The 24462-nt window shown below is 38.4% G+C and overlaps 1 protein-coding gene across 2 annotated transcripts in view; it reads right to left on the bottom strand.

Annotated features, from left to right (window-relative positions):
- Positions 1-23691, bottom strand: part of ARFGAP3 (ARF GTPase activating protein 3) — a 36500-nt gene extending 12809 nt beyond the window's left edge. The window contains exons 1-11 of one of the 2 annotated variants that reach the window (XM_074588127.1): positions 23464-23691; positions 17369-17487; positions 15795-15867; positions 13695-13826; positions 11158-11241; positions 8021-8102; positions 7571-7627; positions 4668-4714; positions 2694-2839; positions 1863-1988; positions 1153-1275 (exon numbers count right to left, since the gene is read on the bottom strand). In XM_074588127.1, the coding sequence (XP_074444228.1) occupies positions 1153-1275; positions 1863-1988; positions 2694-2839; positions 4668-4714; positions 7571-7627; positions 8021-8102; positions 11158-11241; positions 13695-13826; positions 15795-15867; positions 17369-17487; positions 23464-23532 (1058 nt within the window). In that variant the 5' untranslated portion in view covers positions 23533-23691. Of the gene's footprint in view, positions 1-1152; positions 1276-1862; positions 1989-2693; positions 2840-4667; positions 4715-7570; positions 7628-8020; positions 8103-11157; positions 11242-13694; positions 13827-15794; positions 15868-17368; positions 17488-19656; positions 19676-23463 lie in introns of those variants that run through there. The other variant, XM_074588137.1, reaches the window with a different exon arrangement.
- Between the last annotated feature and the right edge of the window lie 771 nt (positions 23692-24462).

Here is a 24462-nt window from a genome sequence, read left to right on the forward strand (position 1 = left end):
CCTTACCACGTCCAAAAAAAATGACTTTATACTTTCTTTAAAGAGAATGAATTTGTGCACCATCTCCAATTAGATTCTACTATTGCTATAACTAGAAGAGCAAGAGCTGTGAACAGCTAGGTTACAATTATCTTCTAATTATTGAACCAGAACAGATTTAAATGCCTCTTCCATTAATCCTTTGCATGCTAGTAGGGTTACGAATAATTTGAGAGCAGTAACAGTTCTTTTCAAGGAACAAATAGAGAAGCACTGAAATGATAGTTTTATTTTAGAAGACTGCTGCCAGTTTACTTGGTACCATATTTGCATTTCTGCCACCAGTGATTGCACTACCAAGTAATGACACAAAAGCCTTGCTGGTTTTATTTGCCTGTCTACAAGTAATTAGGTACAATTTTTTATGTTTCTGTGGTACCAATCCAATAAAGGCAGTTTATAAAAGCAACACCTGTTTCTATCTATCAGTCCAGAAACACCTGTTTCATTGCAACTAGTGCCTGTAGGACTAATTCTTCTTCTTCTCCCTCCCAACAGCAGCATTTTATAGTTTGTTTTGCATTCATGCTCTGATCAAAGATTCATCAATTATTTTATAGACTTTTATGTATTTGAACATAAAATATAAGCAAAAAAATAAGACAGCAGATGTCTACACAACACACTTAACACACAATACCTCAAAAAGATTTGTTTTTTGCATTTAGCATGCGTCCAGTTAAAAGACTGATGCAACTATAGTATACCTAGTATCAGACTCCAATCTTTGTTTAATTTTAAATTGAAAGTTGAGGACAGAACCACAAGAATGAACACAAGTCATTCCAACAAAAAACCCACTGGATTCAATATAGAGCAAATAAAAGCTTATATGGCAATTGTCTGTTCAAGTAGAGACTACACACTGAACAAGACAAAGCCTGTAAACACATAATAACCTCTCTTCTTTGTAAATACATCTGTCATTGATGTAAGGTCAACTGTTTCACAACTTTTCTGCTTCAGATATGCCCTGAAAATATGCTAGGTGTGTAAACATGTTCAATTGTCTTCTGTTTTGATCTTTAAGTTCAAACATATTGTATATATTTAAATAAGTAACATGCGTTATATACTTCTGTGCCCACTCAAAATAAAAAGCTTATATGTTACCGTGAACTAGAAGAGAAATATGAGTCTTCTACATCGTCGGTGTACTTTTTCTTCTGCTTTGCAACTGAAGGTGTTTCCTGCTCTATTGTTTGCATATCTGAGGTGATTGAGTGAGAAATGCCACTGTCAACAGGAAGAAAATAAGTATGTAAAGAGATGACAAAGCTAACACCTTAAAAAGGAAAGAAATGAAAGCCCAAATCCAGTTTCTGAAGCTTGCTGATAAAGCCCAAGCTATACAAACATTTAAGAAAAAAGGAGGAGCAAAAAAAAAAAAAAAAAAGCTGTGGAAAGCTGAACAGTAGTTTTCTGAAGTAGTGACAGGACTTCTGAACACACATACCATTCCAAAAATTGGAAAACACAGCAGTGTGACTTCTTCAGAGTTTTGGCTTGTAGAAGACAGACTATACTTAAGGTTGGTACTATTTAGTGAAAACATCATGGCTACTTCCCTCACAGTCAGATAATGGGGGCAAATACCCTACAGATAACCTAAATTGTAGGGTAACTCCTGTCTGGCAGGTCAGAACTTAACTCTATCAGAAGCAATCCTGCCCCTTCCCTCTGACAGATACTAGATTCTTTGATGATATTGTTTAAGTTTCCATGACACACTGCAGTATATTTTTTCGTTTCCTAAGTAAAATGAAGAATAACTACATAAAGCCACGGAGTATTTTAAATACAGTTTATAGAACTTCACATACCTTCGGGTGCTGCTAAACCCCATGCCAAGTCTCTCCAATTCACTTTTCTTCTTACCAGATAGATTAAACTTCTCTTCTTTTGTTTTAATATCAAGATCTCTGTAGGCCAACCGTAAAGATGATACACTAGAACAAAACATACAGTTAACATACAGCTGTAAAAATGCTACACCGAGTGCCTAACCCAATACTGGTAGAAAATTAACAATATATATTGTAGTGCTGTATGTTCCATGTTCACTGAAAATATTCATTATTAATTGGATTAAATTCCAACTATACGGATGGGATACCTAAAATACCCCCTGCCTCTTACCCAATAAGTACAAATAAAGCCGAATATCTGTATATTGCCTATGCTCTTAGAAAGATTGTTTTAAATAGTATTCAGTTCACCAAAACAAAATAAACTAGGTAACTGCCACAGGGTAAAGAAAGTTCAAGAGGCAAGAGTCTTCTGTTGCAATACTTAAATTTAACATATTTTAGATTTATTTCACGTTTTATTCACATGCATCAATAGAATGTCTCTTATTTTCTGTGCTAAATGAGAATAACACTAAGGTTAGTTTTAAAGATAGCATTGGGCTATTTCTATAGTAAATCATCAACCGTAGAAATATATATTTAATGGCCAAAAAAAAAAAGGGCAATGGGGGAATTACTGTTTGGCCCACCTCATGTACATTTGGTGTTTTTTTTTTTTAAAGCAATAATCAAAGTTTTATTTGCATGAGCTAGTGTCTGGTAGTATTTAAAATGTTGACAATTACTTCATTAACATGAAATTAGGCTTCATGTTTTACTGTTGTATATATAATTCATACTTACAGTGGCTCTTCCTTCTCAGTTGTCTTACTGCTATGATGTTCCTCTTGTTCCTTCATTTTATCTACAGCTTGCGCTTGTTTTTCTATCTCATTAAAGCTTTGGCTGCTCAATTTTTGTGCCCCCAATCCACCTTTTTTGGCACCAAGCTTGATTTATTAAACAACAAAAAGCAAAAGACCCAACACTGTAATTTACAGTCAACTCAAAGCAACAGCAAACACTATACTCTGTTCAGGAGCATATGCAAACAGCAATGAAAATTTGGAGCAGAGAAAATATTTTTTCGTGTTTTGACCTTCTACATACTTCTTCTACTAACTCTTACAAATTTAGTTAGTTCTGCAGTCAAACATCCCAGGGTAATGAAACTATTATAGTTTTAATTGTTCGGAGCTTGGCATGCTCAAGTAAGTGTTGTAATATGTAGCACAACTTTAGTTTCCCAATAATCATTTTGTTGCATAGGAATAACATAATAAAATTGGTTGCAATGAAACCATTTGGTGCTCATTCACTTCAATCAAAATTTGTATTTAGAAGTGGCAAAGATTCTTCAATTCGTTTTCACAGGCAAGTGTTAGTGTGTTATCTTAAGATTATGTATTGATTTATTCATATTTTCAATAAATGCCTACATAGATATTTACTGATTCATGGTAGAAGAGCAATATACAAGTTTTCTATATATGTGTATGCACGATTAGCCTTCGCATGTGACAAAGCATTGTAAACTTTTTTTAGATAAACACATCAGCTGAGAGGTTCCAGTTTTGCACTCATTCTTTTAAAATAATTCTATTTCTAGTTCATATTACTTCAGTAGAGGGATACATATTCTTTCATTCATCAAAGATTTTAAAAACACTTAATACTACAAATATGAATAGATAAAATGACGCCAATTCAGATGGGGGCAACAGAACTCAAACTGCTGTTCTCAGTGTCCCGTGTGTTTAATTCCTTATCTGCAACACTGCAGCAATATTAATTTTCACAGTACTCATATCTTACCCTTTTAATGCTTTAAAGTCTTCATGTAAAAGTTCTGGCCTACATACATATGGTTTTAGGCTCTGAAGCTACAGTTCACAAACTGTACACGCCCCTGTGAACCTAGTTATATTCTTCTTACTGTAAGAACTCTTCTTACGTCTTACTTACTATCTTCATAAACCATATAGAATAAGAAATTCCTCTTGCATGTTAGGGCCCTCTAGTGGGAACAAGAAATAATAGGCTTCAATCTAAATTAACCTGCTCCAATAAATCTTCAAAATCTTTTGCCATCGAATAGCCCAGACTGAAAAGAAGTTACTCCCTGTAACGTATTGTCACCCTAATAGAATCACAGAATTGTTAGGGTTAGAAGGGACCTTAAAGATCATGTAGTTCCAACCCCCCGGCCATGGGCAGGGACACCTTCCTCTAGCCTAATATTAGGGCTATTTTCTTTGGCCTCAGGAGCCATACATTCAAAACTTAGGGTTTTTTTTTAGCTAACTTGAGCTGTCTTACTCAGATTTCAGGTTCCTTGAACCAGCATACTCAACTCTCCTCATGCCTTCTTTACACAGACCTAAGAAAGTGCTAAGACCCCATGTAGAAACAGGTCTGTAAACTATCTTGAAACTATCTTGAATTGAATGCAGCTGCAGGTTATCTATAAATACAGCCAAATACCATACTGCTATGTGGTATGAGATGAGGAGTGTTCCAGAAACACATATTGAATGTCTCAAACTCACCTTATATTGACAGACTATGCCACACCTGCATATTTAGCATGTGTGGCATAATAGCACTCAAAAGTGCTACTGGAACTCCCTCCCTCTGTTTTCAGGATTTGCTACAAAAAGATCTCAATGCCAACTAACTTAGGTGAAAGACTGAAGAAACCCTGCAACCCAGTATCAGCAAGTGATAAGACAGACATACAATACAGATAAAAATATGCATTATTTATATAACACTTACCCCCTTCTTAGCTTGATTTGGCTTCTTTTTTATGAAGGTGGTGCTCTCTGCAAGGATTGAAGGTGCATTACTTGACATACAATTTTATTAATTCCAGAACTGCAGAAGATCATTTCCACAATATCAGCCTCAATGCAGTTTTTGGAATTTTTTTTAATGCCTTGAAGTATTACAGTTTCTACACTAAGAGACTGAGATACTAAACTGACTTACAGGGAACAAAGCTGTGAATATCTCCAAGAAAATGTGGGAAACCGTCTCTGATTGAGGATACGGTATCTCTCGCAAATACACAATAGTAATAAAATTACAGCTCAGTTTTCAGTTGTAGATACCTGCTTTTAAACAGAACAAGAATATGGTACTCGCTATTCTGAACCAGACTAGAGGTCCACCTGATCGTGCATTATTTCCAAGATAAATTGTTTCCTGGATAGAAAGGTATTGGCTATGTTTGAAACCACCAATGATACAGATAAAACATACCTGTATCATCATAAATGAAATCACAAACATTGACAGAGGTGACAACATACTCTCTAGATTGAATAGATTTGCTCAATTGCCTAAGTACAGAAGTGGGAGTCTAACTTTATGTATAAAGTTTGGAAGTTCCAGCCCTGATGCTTTGTATTAAATATTGAAACATAGAAAAAACAAACCTACATTCTGCTCTGCATGAAGTCTGACACAACTCCTAACCTCGGTATTTTTCATGAGACCCTAATAGGACTCACTACATTCTGTAAGGCACTATATTGTGCCTTCTTGACAGCTACCCTTAACTAGGGTAAATCTCCTACAAGCAAAAGTTTTCAATCAATATCTCCTACTGAATGCTTGTACATACAGAAAAACTAGTTTGAGCTGAAATATAGTTGGAAACAGGCTGTAAGAGACAACCTGTAATTTCCCCTAAACAACGACTCTCTCAGAGCAGCCTGAGGGAAGCATGCAACAATGGTGAGAGATGAAGGGGAGGGGGAAGGAGGCCTTCTGAGGAATGTCCCAAACACTTGCAAGTACCAGGCCTTCTGCTCAAAGAACTGATGAGGCTAACATCTGCTTATCTGTTGTGTGACTCATGTGGGAGGCCTGAGGAACACAGGATGCGCCCGGAGGTGTCTGGAGGAGGAAGTCCTATGGAGACAGGACAGCGCTGATTTTCATTGGCAAGGACAAGAGAACAGGAACCTGCGTAGTTTTTCGTTTCTTCGAAAGGCTGCTGTGCCAGATGAATGATCTTTGCCTCATTATCCGCAAAATACATACTAAAGTTGACACCCCTGTATATGCTAATGAAGATTGCTGAGATCATGCTTAACATATATGACAATAGCCCTCGTCTGTCCACCCAAATCATGCTACATGCCACCGGGGGGGTGTGGGGAACCCGAGAAGAAACTGCCCCAAACTGCCCCGTCGCAGTGGGACTGGTCGTAGCGCCCCTATGCACACACACCCTCCCACACCCCATTGGTGGGACCAATGCACACACCCCCGCTCCCTGCCCCACCCCCCGTAGGCCAGACCAACACTGGAACCAGGACCAGTGATCTCTTCATCTCTCCCTCTCTCCTTCTGTCTCTCCTTTCCTATCCCTCTGTTTCTTTTTCTTTTCTCTTTCCTTTTAAAGTTGTTAAGTAATGCAAGGCATACCTTACCACTCGCCATAATTCACTGTACATCTGTTGTTAAGTACCACTAACCATAATTTGTTGTACATCTGTTACTAAGTAACACAAGGCGTACCTTACCACTGCCACATTTTTGTTATATACCTAATCAATTATCGTGGACCTAGTTAAGAGCCGTATTAATCACTGCAGAAATCTAATAAATATTCATATGGACCTTGAGAGTTGTGTCATCTTAGTCATGCTGGGGACTTGCAAATCTGTCATGCCCCTCTCTTCTGAGTGGAGAGTGACACAGGCATATACAGAACAGAAATTCTTCATGTAAGATAGAGCTTGTGATGCTCAAAACAAACAAGAAAAGCACTTGTTTTATGAGAACATGTGTTAAAGATACAAATGAGAAAACCTGTAAGTGTATGCAGTTAACTATTTTTCCTAGTATCCAGCTTGCAAAAAAACCCAACCTAACAAACAAACAACAGAAAAGCCCAAATGACCAAAAGCAAACACAACCAAGTGAATATAAGAACAGTGACGAAGACCATACCTTCCTGAAGTACTGAGTTAGTCCCATTCACCACTTCTTTACTACCCCTGTGCTGCTGAGAATCAATATGTATTCTCAGAAATGTGCTCCTGCAGGTCTGCACGATGACCCTCAAAATGATAAATCACTGGTATATTTTATTCTATTCTATTCTGTTTTCCTCAACTTTTTTTTTTTTAAACTTGCTTATGGTATGATACACTCTTCAGTGTTAAGTAAACTAAGACTCTGGACATTATTCCAGTCTGAATATTTATGTTCAATTTTCTGAAAAGGGAGCAAAACCTACACCTAGATAGAAAGACTGACCTATTAGTACAAGATGTGTTTGCCTAGCATAAATAACAGGCCATTAATCACAACACAATGCTCTATTCCACCTATGTGCTTTAAAGGCAGAACTTAAAGCAGTCTAACAGGAGGTGCAAAACATTAATGGTCAACTTTACTAGGTGTGATACCTGTTGCTTTTAAATTCATCAGGTCAGCTAAGATAAGAGAGATAAAACCAGAACAACACTGACTAAAATTAATTTCTTAGAAGGAGTACACTGTTTAACAGAAGAAGCTGTAACACAAATTCAGATGTTTCAACTAACTCATGCAGACTGATATTAAAGTAAGTATTCCACATCTCTTTCCAGTCACACGTTCTCTGTACAAATGAGTATTTAAGTACACTATACCAGTTGCTATCTTCTGCTTACACTCATTACCTAATGCAGCTTTTGGTGATGTGCTAAGGCAATCAAGACTTGGTCCATGTACTGGTCCTAAAAGATAATGAATAACAAGGGTAAGAATATTAGAAGGCTCTTTAGAATGCTTAAAATACCAAAACTCAACTCACTGTACTGTTTGATACACCTAGTGTAATACATTACTTCTATCACAGCTTTACCAGTTACTAAAAGAGCAACAGGCACCCAAAGATTGATCTGAAGTCTTTTGATTCAAATTTTAATTTGTATCTCTATTAAACTCTATTAAAGGAACATACAGTGGCTCACATTCTAGCATAATCTGTCTAAAAGGTCCTTCCTCTCCAAAATTCTTGCGTTACTAGCATGGTTAGGTTATTTAACTATTAAAGCAGTGCAAAAAGAGCCTAAACAAAGAGACTACCAGAAAACTGCAGCTTATTGTTAACAAAGAATCAGTCATACCTTCATAGCATTCTGGAATATTTTCTGAAGTATTCTGCTGTACAGAAACTGGCTCTGATACCACCCACTGTGTATTCTTTGCCTTGAAAAAGATCACAAATTCAAAAGTGCACACAAAATAGAATACAGCAAATAAATATGAGCACTGAGCTCAAAGACTGCCTAAGCATCACTGATTAGTTAATATTGGATTCTTATGATTACAGCTTCTAGGTTTAAAACCTGTTCTCAGAAGGGCCGTTATTAAAGTTAGAAGAAATGCCTATCTTTATTAAAAGCAAGCTGGTTTCAAACCACTCCTGAGCACCTGTGTTTCCCTCTCAGGAATTTCAGTATGTTTACCATCAAAAAAAACAACAGCTATTTTAACTGTGCTTTAGATTTATTTATTGTATGCTGGCTATTGTCTTTACTCAGTAATACAGTACAGAAAATCTGTATCATTTATTTACATACAATCACCAAGTTTTCTCCCCACATTAAGCTCTTGCACTTCCAATTTTTCAACACCTAATTTGTGATTGTGAGCAGTCTTCCCAAAGTCTTCCTGATGAGTCCTCCCACTTTCCTCAGACACATCCTCTTCAACTGGCAGGTCTGTGACCTGGTCACAACAATATCAGCTTATTATTACCTTTTCCACCAGTGCTGTGCCACTGCCAATTCATGCTTATTTATTCCCTAAAACCTCAATCTCAAAACTTCCTGACATCTCTCTCAAAACATGCATACCCCAATAATCTCTTGCCCTGAGGCTGCTTGTCTCTACCCTCCTGCCTTTGCAGCTACCCAAAAAGTTTGCTGTGAAAATTTACTTTATCCTACCCATACATTCTCTTAAGAGGGTTTGTATGAAGTTCCTACTTCTCGTCCTTAACCACAGAAATATCTACAACACTTTTCTGCTTAAAGTTCTTTATCTTGCCTCAGTTTATGCTCTTCCCACTCAACTGCAAGTATTCTTCCAAGTTGCCTTTTGCAAACAGAAATACTCCATTTATTTTTCTATTATCAGGACAGATGATTTTCTGGTAAAGACACTTGACTAGAATTCACAATAACTGGGTTTTTTTGGTCTTTGCAATGAGCATTTCTGACTAATACACCAACCTCCCCAGTCTGTAAAATATAAATACTATTTCACTTTTTCAATGACATTCAAATATTGGCTGTAGTAAAAGTTCCTAAAATAAAACCAATCAATAGCAAAAAGGCTGAATTTCCCTTTAAAATGCACCATTTTCAAAACCTCACAAATAGAACAAAAAAGTTACATTTTGAAAGGTCACAACTGAATAACCAAAAGGAAAAAACACACCACTTTTCATTTAAATTACAGTTTTTTTCTTAAGTATCCCATATACATTAGAAAGTCACTAAAAAGTTACGTCATCTTTGCTGTGTTCTTTACCCCGGTGTACATATGAGCAACTTGCGTAGGTTTTTATTACTTGCTGCTTATGCACATGCACAACCATAACATCATGACAGGGGAATTAACATGCATATTAACTGGTGAAGATTTTTCACAAGGGCTAATCTGATATACCCAAGCTCTTTGAATTCTTCTCTACCCAAAAATATGCCTCATAATCATACTTGTGTTTTAGGTGTTCATAGACTGCAACTGTACTAGAAAGCAATTATAGTAGAACACTTAATATTATTGTAATATTTAGGAATACTACTCTAAGTTGAAGATCACAATTGCTGAAGTTGTTTTCACTGGTATTTTTAAAATACCAGACTCGAGAGTCTCTGAAATATTAATCTGGGCAATAAACACACCATCTATCACCTTAAGGAGGTAGGAACAAATAAAAGAAAACCAACATTAGCAATAGCGGTTGATAGACCGGAGGGATGGGATGTCATTCAGAGGGACCTGGACAAGCTAGAGAGGTGGGCCCGAGCAAACCTTATGAAGTTCAACAAGGCCAAGTGCAACGTCCTGCACTTGGGTCGGGACAATCCTCGTTATCAATACAGGCTGGGGGACGACGTGATAGAGAGCAGCCCTGCGGAAAAGGACCTGGGGGTACTGGTGGATGAAAAGCTGGACAGGAGCCAACAATGTGCGCTTGCAGCCCAGAAGGCCAATCGCATCCTGGGCTGCATCAAAAGAAGCGTGGCCAGCAGATCGAGAGAGGTGATTCTCCCCCTCTACTCTGCTCTCGTCAGACCCCACCTGGAGTACTGTGTCCAGCTCTGGAACCCTTGGCACAAGAACAACATGGACCTGTTTGAGCGGGTCCAGAGGAGGGCCACGAAGATGATTCGAGGGCTGGAGCACCTCTGCTATGAAGACAGGCTGAGAGAGTTGGGGTTGTTCAGCCTGGAGAAGAGAAGGCTCCGGGGAGACCTTATAGCAGCCTTCCAGTACCTGAATGGGGCCCACAGGAAAGCTGGGGAGGGGCTGTTTGCAAGGGCAGGTAGCGATAGGACAAGGGGTAATGGTTTTAAACTAGAGCAGGGTAGCTTTAGGTTAGACATTAGGGTGAAGTTCTTTACAATGAGGGTGGTGAGACACTGGCACAGGTTGCCCAGAGAGGTGGTGGAGGCCCCATCCCTAGAGACATTCAAGGCCAGGCTTGATGAGGCTCTGAGCAACCTGATCTAGTTGAAGGTGTCCCTGCTTACTGCAGGGGGGTTGGACTAGATGATCTTTAAAGGTCCCTTCCAACCCAACACATTCTGTGATTCTATGAAAGTGCCTTTAACATTTTCAAAGAGGCTGTAAGTGTTTTGGAGGAAGAAAAAAAAGCTTCTGCTTAACAAGAGTTTTAAGATCTGTTAAGCTTTACTGATAAAAAAAACAAAGTTATCACATAGTATATTTAAATCAGAGCACTCCCAAGCAAGGAATCAGGAGCCCAAGGGAAATTGTAAGCCTACAAAAAAATATATTTTCATTCCACATTTAGCTATTATTTGGGTCGTTCTAAATTATCACCTTAGAAAATGGTTCACATCCAGGAAGAATTTTGAGACCCACAGAAAGGAAAGCAGATAAATGTTAACTCACTGACCTACCCTTTCTCAATAATGTTTTCTTTCACGGTTTAATCTTCAACATAGATCACAGTTAACCTAAGCGTTTAGAAAGCTAACAAGAAGTAAATACATGTAATCTATACCTTGGGAGAAACATGGGACGCAAAAAAGTCTTCCTCTTTGTTTTGAGGTGACACAGGTGGCATTCCACATCCATCTGTCCACAGCTAGAATTAAGAGAGAGAGAGAGAGAATTTTACAGGACAATTGCATAAATATATTTTTTTCAAATGCACTAATCTTAAAACTACGCTCTTTTTTTCAGGTTAAAAATTTATTGATTTTTTTTTTCATGGTACATGATTTTTCCTTATGAATTTATTCGAGCTTCAATATATGCCACTCCTGTTTTGTTTGTTTGTTTTTTTATTTCATACATCTTTGATGTGTTCCTTCAGATTAACCATTTCCTTCCTAACAAAATGCTCCGTATAAACTCTGCTGCAGCAATACTGTCAATATTTAGTATCACTAGAGCTTTATAATTAGGTTTTTTCATATTCTCATATGAGGTATTTTCTCTCTAATATTCTTATTTTGCCCAAAGCAAAAAAAATTGAAACATAACACTAATAGTCATTGGAAACAGTTTTCAGAATTGCATCAGTGTGGTTTGGTACTCAGATCAATTTTCACATCTAGTTGCAGAGTCCCAAAACCTCTGCTACAGTTAAAGCAGAGTTCTGCAAGATGCTAACAGGTTTGAGCAATGCCTGATCTCAGGGTGGGCTGGAGGGCCCACAGTGCCACAGGTTATTCTTAGCATTGTGCAGGACAGGACTGTAACCTGTGATCTGTACTCCAAGGTTACTCACAGGCAAATAATTTCTCATGGTTCTTTCTACTATGTGCAAAAGATACATGACCAAAAATAATGACTTCTGTCAAAAAGATTACTGGATGTGCAACAAGCTTACCTCATCATTGAACAGTTGACACTATCAGTAAGACGGAGAAGAAATTTTTTAAAATGTGACAGAGGGAGGGGATGATTAGTACTAAATCTAATTATCTGAGTGATTTACTTCAATTTATACAGCACATAATCACTTAAGCTTGCAGTACATCATTAAAAAATATATTTACTAAAATTTTAAAATAATTAATATCAAACAATTGGATGGAATCTGTAATTGGAGCAAAATAATTACAGTTCTTCAAAGTGTCAACTTAAATGCACATGGTATAGTATATTTACTTGAACACATTTTATATCTAAAGCTGTTTAGTAAGTCAAAACAAATATTCCAGAAATACAGAAGTCGTATGAGGAGTGGCTGAGGGAGATGGGGTTGTTTAGCCTAGAGAAAAGGAGACTGAGGGGAGACCTTATCACTCTTTACAACTACCTGAAAGGAAGTTGTAGAGAGGTGAGGTCGGTCTCTTCTCCCAAGTAACAGGTGATAGGACAAGAGGAAACAGCCTCAAGCTGTGCAAGGGGAGGTTTAGACTGGATATTAGGAAAAATTTTTACACTGAAAGGGTTATTAAGCATTGGAACAGGCTGCCAAGGGAAGTGGTTGAGGCACCATCCCTGTAGGTATTTAAAAGACAGGTAGATATAGTGGTTAGAGATATAGTTTAGTGATGGGTTTTGGCAGATTTAGGTTGATGGTTGGACTAGATGATCTGAAAGGTCCCTTCCAACCTAGGAAATTCTATGATTCTCTGAAGTTAGGGATGTGAACTATATTGTCTATAACATTTATAATATAGAATTATTATAATCCATTTAATTTCATGCTTTGATGCATAGATTAGAAAAAAAACCCAAAGCTTTCTCGCTTTTCTTTTAAGCATCTGATCAACTTCAAATGAATCAGTCACAGACTTTAACAAGCTGAATTAAACAATCAAAACATGCTTTCTGTGTTCGCGGAAAAGAACTGTTGTCAAACTTATTTAATACCTCAGCAAAGTAATTCTGCATACTTTGCTAATAACGTCTTCTTGTCAACAATCTAACAATGTTTTGACAGCATGCATGAACCATTTCAGCATTTTTAATGGTGAACAGAAAATTCGTGACATACATAACTTGCTAATTTTTCAAATATTATTTTTGTAGGGAAAGAAGCAAAAACACACGTTTACCTGTTCAAAACAAATCCCACTTAAATCACAAATATTTTGTAGCTAATTCTTTATAGCACATTTACATTTTTACATGCTATACTTCTTAATAATAATTCTGTTCCAGATAAGCAAAAATAAAAACACTATATAGTTCGTGGAGGAGTGCTGACATTTTTGTTACGCAATACCACAAGTATGATTTTGCAGCATACCCGCAAACAAAGAAGTTTCCATTTTGAAGAATACCTTAAGTTTCTGCCTACAACTCCTACAAGTTACTGCAAATGTTAAAATTAATGTTTTGAATAACCCAGAAATGATCCTGAAGTATCCAGTTGAGCTCTCTCAGTATTATTTTTCCCAACAAAAAAGGTAAGTTACAAAAAACCTACTCCCCAGCTTGCCTTTTCACTGCAATGTGTATCAGTACCTTTCGAAGACAGATAATCTTCTGCATTACTAATTAGAAACTTAAAATTACTCTAGGGGGAAAGAAGATAAAGTTTTTCAGAAATCTTAATGACACAGGACACACACTACTCACATCAGTACCATGCTTTCTTGTTGCCTGTGTTGCAAGAGATTTAATCTTCTCCTTGTAAAGCTGAGCACCACGACTGTTATACTTTGCATTAGTATCATTTGTTGTGCATCCATGTTGATGGAAAAAAGCAGACTATGAAGAAGACAGAAAATGCTATGAGAAACAGGTTTAAGAACTAATCCCATTTAACATAAAATATATCACAATGCAGAAAAATACCCTGCTTCTCTACCTAAATTTAATCTTTTAAATTATGACGTCTATGTAGATCTCCAAAATAAAAAGAAAACTCTGTTCTGGCAACCTCTTTATGTATAAATAAAACAATAGAAAACCCAAATACATTAGTGGGATGTTTTAAAGGCATATACAAATGCAAACCTGCAATCATATACAAAGAATCCTAGTTCTGAAATTAACTGTAGAAAGGAAGAGGTAAAATTGATTGCTAATACCTGTGCTTCAAAGGACATTCCTGATATTCTAAAAGGCATTGCTTGGCTTCATCTCTAGCATGCTAGAGAGAACAATGTACATTCAATAGCATTAAAATGACTTTATAGAAATGGTCTTCCTTCAAAAGAAAAGTGTGTGTATGCACATACATATGTAGTCATATATATTTGTATGCTTGTGTATTCATATAAACGAAAAATTTTATTCCGATTTAGGATCTTGAAACAAAAGCAAATCAATACATTTGTATCAGAGTTCCACAAGTTATTTGAAAGATCAAAAAAAAAATTTTGCAGTATCTAGAATTCACTAGCAAATCATACCATACATTCTTGCACAGAAGAACATGTCAGACTATTACAGTAAAACATAAGAAACAAGTTTCTGATAGGATCAGTAAGTCTAGATAAGCTAAGGTTATGACCTCATATGCTGCAATTGCAAAGCATAAATCTAGTATACAAGTACCAGACTTCATATAAAGATTAGGCAACAGCCATGCAGGAGAGAGATAATGACAGTCAACTTCTGTGATTACGACAGAAACAGTTATAAACATCACAGATGCCAAAATGCATTTTTGCATTTAAATATATACACACCTATGAACTTGACATTCAGAGTTTTTTTCATTTTTTTTATTCTGAAAACAAAGGGAACTAAGAACACTTCAGATTTTCTAGCAATCTGATACATAGCTATGAAGCTCAGGACTGCTGTTACCCAAGATGCAGCATCGTCAGGCTGAGATGCTATGAGAAACATGTTTAAAAACTAATCCCATTTAACATAAAAATATATCACAATGCAGCAAAATACTCTGCTCCTCTACCTAAATCTAATCTTTTTAAATTATGAAGTCTATGTAGATCTCCAAAATAAAAAAAGAAAACTCCATTCTGGTAACCTCTTTATGTATAAATAAAACAACAGAAACTCCAAATAGAATATAAATTATAGAATACAAATGATTAATTTTAATCTGATAGTGCTTCTAAACAGTAGTTAGTAAAAACAGAATTTGGCCTTTAGTTGGAGCAAAAAGGGAATTTTTCTTTTAATTGCATTAAAAAAACCACTTTAATTTTATTTTTTAAAAGGCCCGGACAGTTTACTAAACTGGTCTTTAAATAATCTTCCTAGGCAATCCAAAACAGGCCATTGTGAATGTGAGGTATTTGAGGGGTGGCTGCGGGTATATTACACCTCTTGGTACAATGTGTGATAGAGAACAGTGACATCCAAGTAGAAAGACAAAACTTCATAAATTTTCAGCATGATATTTTCATAATGTAAGGAAACATGTCACAGGAAGATGCCCATAAACTAGGTTTATGGGCTGTTGGAAAGCCAACTTTCAGCAGTTGTTAATGTTTCCCTGTTAAATTAGACATGTATTGACAAGGAATCTAGTCTGGCGTTTTCAGTGATTTTTATTAATGACTTGTAAGAAAAAATAAAACATTTGCAGATTATACCAAGATTGAAAAGTTGCAAGAAGTATGGTGGATGAAGTCAACGTTCAAAGGAATTCTTAAAAACAAGGGGGGAAAAAAAAAAAAGAAAAAGAGACAATAAGTACAGACAATAGCTTCCAAGACTAACAAGCTTCAACGTGCAAAGCAAATTCTTAGGAGTACATACAGCATTTGCATTTCCTCCAACTTGCATGCATCTCAGCTGAAACCAAGACCAATTGGAATCCAGTTCTGTAGATCTAAACAGCAGGAAACATTTTTAATGTTATCTCCAAAGCAATTTAAAATCTCTCCACCTTTTTTTTTTTTTGTAAAGTGTTTCTCCCCCCCTCTTCTAAAGTGAAAAGCATGCAGCTATGGAAAAAAAATCTTCAACAATACACAGTGTGCAAAACAAATCAATGAAGTCACATAAAACTGCCACAGTTTTTCAAACTGTAAAAGCTTGAAAAGAGTGCATGTTCTCCCTTTTAAAAAGCACTAATAAGATACATTTTCAGGAATCACATTTGAACTCTGTCAACAGCAGTGACAATCACATGTGTGTCATGGACAAACTGACAATTTGAATGTCGTATCACCACAAAAATTTTGGGCTCAGTGAGTATGAAGAAAATGAATACTGTGATCATTAGGAATGGATTCTTGAGAGGCCTCTTCTAACACTCTTGTATACAATGAAAAGGCAGCAGAGGAAGAATTTTAGTTGATGGAAAACAGCTATTTTTATCTGCAATTCATTTTTGAATGCACTCACTCCAAGCAGAACCTTACATTTCAAATATGTAATTAATTATTTGGCCAAAAAGGCCCCCAGGCCATCGGTTAGGATACTAACCTGAAACGTGACAAGCTCAGGGTGCAGATTTACTGCACCAACTGACTGATTGAGATAAACAGCTGCCAAAAGGATAGCTCTTTACACTACCCCAGTACTAGCACTCAGGTGATACCATAATGAACTACTTCAGGGAGCAAAGCTGGCAAAATGCTATTTAGCTGTCTGAACTGGCTCGATGGGGGTCTGACTATATCACTGTATATGTTATCACTGTATATGTTATCACTGTATATGTTATCACTGTATATGTTATCACTGTATATGTTATCACTGTATATGTTATCACTGTATATGTTATCACTGTATATGTTATCACTGTATATGTTATCACTGTATTATCACTGTATTATCACTGTATTATCACTGTATTATCACTGTATTATCACTGTATTATCACTGTATTATCACTGTATTATCACTGTATTATCACTGTATTATCACTGTATTATCACTGTATTATCACTGTATTATCACTGTATTATCACTGTATTATCACTGTATTATCACTGTATTATCACTGCTGAAGATAATAATAACATGTTGAAGATAACTAGTATTTGTCTCAGTCTTAATTTGGAGGCATGATAAAACACTTCAATATGTTTACTCTATTCTTCATTTTCATCATCTTCAGTGTAGAAACAGACCTGCCAACAAATGCGCATTACTAACACGACAAGCAGGTAATGGGAATGGATGCACGGTACAAATTCTGCTGAACTCTACCTATTTACCTAACTCCCCAGCAGCTATGAGATACATCAAAGCCAATACAAACATTAAAAAGATCTGAATCAGTGGTTGAGAGAAGAACGGATTTTCCTCTTTGAGCAGGTGTCTGAACAAACAAAAACATTAAAAGATGCCATTTTTACTATGAAAATACACAAATTACTTACCTAATGAAACTCAAATGAACACCAAGTGATCGATGGGTCCCTGAACAATCAATACAGAGGAAAACTCCATATGTTATGCTTGCCCAGCTAGGGTTCTTTGCTCCACAGTCAAAACATACCTTAAAGAAAATAAAGATCAGTAACAGGACTTGAGCATAACCATGTCTTATAGACGTGTTATAGGTCACACTAACACCCTGGCAGTGATCAAACTTAATTAACTCATCCTTACGGCATCTGTTGACATGACAACTTCATATTATCCTAGTATTATAACTATAAAGAGGAGTTACACAATCTGTCCACACTTGTGTATCTTTGCCCTAACTAGACAGGACTACGTGCCTTCTCAGTTTCCAACTATAACCAGCGTACACAGGGGCCACAGTTTGAGAAACCGTGGGTCAGATAACCCACCTCAGCCTAGTTCAAATACGCATTTAACACAGTACTTCCAGCACTACTGAAATATGGAAGCGTTTAAGAAATATCTTCCCAAGGGCTGTCCTCTCTTCATGATGTACCACTGCGTCTACTCTTTCCTGAGAATGTACATGTCACTGAAGTTATCAGCAGCACTAATGATACCATTACCTAGTTTCCTATATAGAATTCTTGACCCTTAGAGCAAGCCACCGAAATCCAGCTGTGTGAAGAAAGTGTCCATGCTGTGTACTGCCTAGCCAAGCAAGCACCCTCTGGCAGACAAGACTGTATGGTGTACCACACATGTATTGCTGCATCAGCAATATGTTCATAACATAGACTGGTTAAAAAGCAAATAAGCCCATAATTAGTGCATAGACAAATGCAAATTTTTCTTGTCCTCTGCCACCACGTTAGACTCCTAACATTCAGCCAAAACTACAAGAGGTATCTGTGTCTACATCTCATATACTTTACAGGTCTGCAGATCACAACTTTCAAGTCCTGTTTTGGTTATTTCGAATTTTGTACTTCTTTGGACAAGGAAAGCAAGAACAAAAATTTATCTGATGCAAACCAATTTTCAAATGCAAGGAAGAACACCAATTTAAAGAGAAATAGCTATTCCTAGTTAATGCCATGTGCACGCTCCTATTCCTGTATGAAAGCACTTCATTATCTGATTGATGCTTTTTCAGTGGTATTTATATGGGCTGCAAAGAAGTACTTCTACAGTAAAAGCATCTAGGGGTACAGTCAGTAGCATCTATTAAGAAATAACTCCACAGAGAGACAAGTTTTACACAAAAATTGATAGAGTTCCAATCTGCAACTTTATCATTTAACATCCTCCTATAAATTTAATGCATTCTCAGATAGCAAGGGAAGTTCTAGCTATATGCAGAAAGAAAAAAAGAAAAAAAGGGTTTTTTTGAGTCAGCTGGGGACATATGGTACACCCTACAAGCAGGCCATAATGCTTCCAGCACCTCCTCATCAGGCTGGAAAAATAAAAAGAAGTCTCCTTGCTAGAAACCCCATTCACATAACTAAAACAGAGACTTTTGTCTCTATTTTTTTTGTACGTACCCAGTCAAACAAGACCTGAGTTTGCACTCAGGTCAGCTCACCTATCATTCAATCAAATTAATTTCAATTACAAGCCCAGGAGCAGTTTGAGGCTAACTCCTCAATTTAATGCAGGTCTATTTAAATTTGTACAGTCCAAATTTACCAAGCACAAGCAAAGTTTACCAGCAGACCCAGCATTAGCTCTTCCAACATAAGAATGTTTTAAGTCTGAGCTTAAGTTAGGCTAATGACTAGCAACACAAACAGAAAGCACGGAGGTCACAGTTCCTGCATGTGCAAGTCGCCTCTTTTTCTCTCAACAGAGACTTAATATTTATTAATGCTAAGTCATTTATGTATCCCACTGTTGTATGTAGAAGTATACTGACATATAGCAGCAAGAAGAAATAAGATAAAAGCTACACAGAATGAGTGACAAAAGGAAGGATTAGAGGGAGCCCCTGAAACAAGCACAGGTGCAAGAACAAAATACAGGGAGTGAGGAAAAAGATGAATGAGTAACTCTTCATGTATGCCATATGCTAAGAAGACACACAGCCTGAGAAGTCAGAACTCATTATCTTTTTTCTAATTCTCTCCATTCTTTGAAGTGGTTGCTTAAAAAACAACATGAGCCTTGTCTTCATTTTAAATTGTCTATTTTCAGGCTTTTTCTTAAAAAGGCAAAAGGAGGATGGGGAAAACAAAACAAGAGAAGATTCTGCTTGAAACCAAAGCTAACAGAACAGCCCTGGTCTCACTTCTAATGAAGGAGTGCGAAGCAGACTTACAGTTGTTAAGTCCTGTGGAAATTCCCTGGAGTAAAAACAGAAAACAAGAATCTTGAGTATCAGCAGGTGGTTAAAAAAAAAACCATGTTTACAAAATTTCAGTTATAAACATCCCTAAAGATCCTCCTCACCGATACAATTATAAGCACTTCTTAATTTCAACACCTTGAAAGTCAATTACATCACCTAGAAAGCTAGCTGCCACATAGCAGTATAGCTCAGTATCTTCACTTATGCAGGCATCTCTATCAGCTATTTACCAGACACCTGTGAAAATTACTCATATGCTTTAAAACTATAGCTTTTAGGATTGTGATGCAAGCAGGAACATCTAATTTTCTTGTGAAAGTAATATAAGAACAACAAAAATACATGCATATTTCATTAACATTTAGACTAATTTTGTTTAGTTTTCTCAATTGTGGTGCTTCCCACCACAGAAAATTTAACAAGAATTAGGAAAGAAATAAAACCAATTTCACAGCCACCCTATGAAATTGCTTCTATCTTAAAAGCAGATACAGTATATTTTCTGTACTGATTTAGGTACAATTAATATATCAAAGTAATTATAGAAAATAAATTTAAAGGATATGTTTAAGTAATCTATTGCTTTTAAAATACACTTGCATTCTTGTTGCTTATTTTGTGTTAAAGCATTTCAGGACAGCCTAGATTCAGTAACAGTCACTTTGAAAAAAAAAAAAAAAGAGCAAAAGCCCTACTTGAGATGTTTGTACCAGAGCAAACACAAAGATTTGGCTATAATCCACAGCAAGCAGTCATTAGATCATACAACATCCACCTTGCACAAGATATCTATGCTAATAAATACATACATAATATATATCGTTATTGGATATGGAAATGTAATAACATACAGCCTACAGAAACAGTTTTGTCACTTCGGAAGAGGTGAGCAGGTTCAGCAAGCTTATCCCTGCGGTCACAGTTACATAGATGCTTTCAACTTCCCATCTAGTGGGGGTACTGCCACAGGGTAGCTCCGCATCTCCTTGTGCTTGCCATTCCTAGCATGCAAAGCTACCATACAGCTAGCTGCCTGAACACTAAACCAGCTAAAACTCAGGAGGCAGTTTCACACTTGGTCGAAGCTGATGTAAATCCAAGCAGCTACTCTCTTAGTTCCCAGCCACCGTATCCAGATATACTTTCCTTCTTCTCTTGCATCAATAATAATAATCACACTTCTTGATCCTACTCGAAAACAGCACTGCACTGCTTTGACTCAGAGCAAAGGTAGGTCCAACTCACATCACAGCCACATGACCAGAAATGCCAATGTAAGGGAGGGAACAGGAGTGTTTGCCACAGGAAGAAGACGGGACTGCCCATTTTGGAACTGACACTGTCCTAAAATGATTTAGGTGAGACATGATATACTACACTCTGCTCTGGGACAAAATACCACACCCACAACACACACTGAACAACTGATAAACCACCACAACACACATATCCCTGATCTGGGTGTCCAAGCAGGGACTTGAATACTACCATCAACAAATGAAAAGAAAGAACCAGAGAGAAGAGAATGAAAAACTAACAGGTTCAGAGGAAAAGATCAATGCCAGATTAAAAAAAGACTATATAGCACAGCCTAAGGGTGCAAGTCTTCAAAACAGGTGAGTTTTACAAATGCTCAAGTTAACAAAATCAAGTAGCTTAAGGACTATGAACATTTTTATATGTACAAAATACATCCTATTTAATAATTGTGATATGTTTGTTAAATGTCGTCAGGCAGCTGTATATTACAAAATACCCAAAGACACACCAAGAAAGCAAAAAAACCTATTTCTCATAAAGGAAACTAAGACCAAATTACAGATATGTAAATTTCAAGACAATTACTCAAATATCATCTTAAACACTATAATCCACAAATTACACCACACATTTACTTAAATGAGAATTATTTTCCTAAGATCATTTGTACTAAGAACTACTGTGGAGCACCTAGCACAGTGTAAATGAACGTCCCTGCTTATAGTAGGCAGTCATTAATCCCAGATGCTGCACAGAAGAGATACCAGTTCTTCCCCAACTGTGCATGTAAACAAAACAGTTAAAGCATATTACTAAGCTTTTAATGCAGAACCTTTCCAATATTTGCACTTTCACATGTCTTTCTTTCCAAGCAGGAAAGCCCTACAAATAAAAGGGGCAGACTGAATAACAGGAACACAAGAGAAAGGAAACAAAACAAGATGTAATCAAACACAAGAGGACAGACTGATGTCAGCAACAACTTCTACTTAAGAAGACTGGGCAGATACAAGACCACAGGAGAATTGTGAGATCTAAGCTGTTGATGTTCCATGCTCTCCTCCCTCTCTGTCTTTACAGATCAACAAGAATGTGCTTCACTGCAGTGTTAATGAGATCTCTGTGCCTAAACTATTTCTTTCAAACTGACCTAGTCTGAATGGCAGCACACATTGTGCCAGTATTGCTTTGTCAACATTGGCACTAAATTTCTACGTAGCACCTGACATGACAGCAAGGACAGACAGATATGCCTGAGCAACCACGGGTACCACATCCAACTTATTAACATGGTAATTATTAACATGGTAACGATGAGTTCAGTACAGGGGAACTGTTTGAGGCACTCCATCTTCAGGCTTTCAACCCTTGCCACCTGTGGCCAATATTTTCTGATTCTCTTGTGATCCCAGTACAGGAAAAAGCATCACAATAGCATTAGAGAACTAATCAATCTCTTAGACACAGTGCCAGTGAATTTCAGGAGCTTGTAAAAGATCTCTCTTCACCCTCCCTGTTGGGACCAGGACCTTTCCTTGATTAACTTTTTACCCCATTGCAAAGGAAGTTTTTAGGAATACTTGTGTTAGAAACCAATGGGTGTGCGCTTATCTTTGAGCTCTGCTTTTTCAGAAGCCAGATGTGTGTCCATTACCCATACAATCTAACCATCTGCGCTCAAAGTGTGGAAGTCAGTTTTCGACTAAAGACAGACCTCCAGATTCATACTCCCATAGAACAAAACCAAGGCGTTTCTTCACAATGCTAATCCGAAGTTTCCTAGTGTTTTTCAGACACGTTCCCAGTGTATGTCATAAAGCCAATACAATGGAGCAGACGGCACTAAAAAGCAGCACAGGAGCACATAGCTCCTGCTGTGTCACCTTGTGGTCTGAGGCACCTTTCCCAGTTCACAGCTAGCCACTGCACACCTTCACACATAATGGATACTAAAAAACTAACAGGGCTCCACACCACTGAAAAACTAAAGTCGGCACTGAAACACATTGAAGCACATTCAGTATTCTAGTTTGTCACTGTTTTGGAACCTGATTTTTATTTTTAGACGAGCTGACCCTCCTTCCAGCAATTCTTACACACCAGGTACCCAAAAGGAGCTGCACCCCCCTAATTAGTCTAGTGGGAGGTGTCCCTGTCCATCGCAGGGTGACTGGAACTAGATGATCTTTAAGGTCCCTTCCAACTCTAAACCACTCTACGACGTTATGAATTAAGGGCTGAGCCCAGAACGCCCAGCGCATCCCAGCGCAGCCCAGCGGGCTGCCCGAGCCAAGGCCGAGAAGGGCTTCCCCCACCACCGGGACAAGCCGCCCCCGCCCGCCCGGCCCTTCCCGCCTCTCACAGCGCCGACCCCCAGCAGTGGGCAGCCGGACCGGGGCGCCGGTGGCTCGGCGGGGCGTGACGGTCGGCGGGTACTCCCCCGCCCCGCCGGCAGTGCGACGTGTCACAACGGCGGAGCGCAGCCGCTGCCGCCTCCCTCGGCCCCGGAACCCTTACCTTGTTGGTGGGGACAGAACGGAGCCGCTTGAAGATGGCGGCAATGTCCTGCTTGCTGGGCTCGCACATGGCGCCGGACGGCAGGCGGAGGGAGCGAGGCGGGAGGGCTACGAAGGACGGCGGTCGCTGCCGTTACCACCGGCCCGCGCGAGCGGGACGCCTCACGCCGCTGCCGCAGGTTCCGCCCCGCCCCGGAGGCGGCCAGGCAGCGCACGCCCCCTCGAACCCGGCAGGGCGCGGCCTGCGGTTGCTGGCGTGGCGCGAGGCGGGGTTATGCTCGCGTCCTGGCCCGTCCGCCGCCTCCCCGTTACCCTGGAGATGAGCTGCTCTGCTGCGTCAGCGCTTTCCGTTGGGCACGTTAACCGTCTTGCCGGGGGTAGCGGGACAAGGGTGTGAGGCGGAGGGTGTTTGGCCGTGAGAGGGCTGAGGCACGGGGAGGTGGAGCGGCGGGCACGCCACGCTGGCCTCGCTTCCTCCGGGCCCGAGGCAGCAGCTACGTGGAAGCGTGGGGCCCGGAAAAGAATCCGGCGGAAGGAGACCAGCACCTGCTCCGTTTGATGTAGTAAAGGTTCCAGCAATGTTCCCTCAAGACAGGTGATAAAGCACATTATTATGCTGGTGAACAGACTCGTTTCTACTCTTGGACTCAACAAGTAGGTTGCAAGCACTCTGTAAAAGTTTTACTTAAAACCATTTTCCCTCTCTCTTCACTAGCATTAAAGTACACTGCCAGGGACAAATGAGTCAGTGCCAAACCAGCAGAACAAAAATACGACAGGTTAAAATTGCTTTCCAAAGCAGCATGTTCAGATCATAAATCTGAAATGATACAGCCTCTCAGAACAGGAAGCAGAATAATAGAAATATAACCAGGAACTGTGTAACTTACTGGTACCCCGACTTCAAAAACCTTGAGTGCCTGAACCAGATTGCACTAAATTTGATTGCATGCAGAGACCTTCATCACAGTTCTCTCCCTCACAGTTAACCTTACAGGAA

Source organism: Larus michahellis, chromosome 1 (genome assembly GCF_964199755.1).
Source record: "Larus michahellis chromosome 1, bLarMic1.1, whole genome shotgun sequence".
In the NCBI taxonomy this organism is placed as follows: Eukaryota; Metazoa; Chordata; class Aves; order Charadriiformes; family Laridae; genus Larus; species Larus michahellis.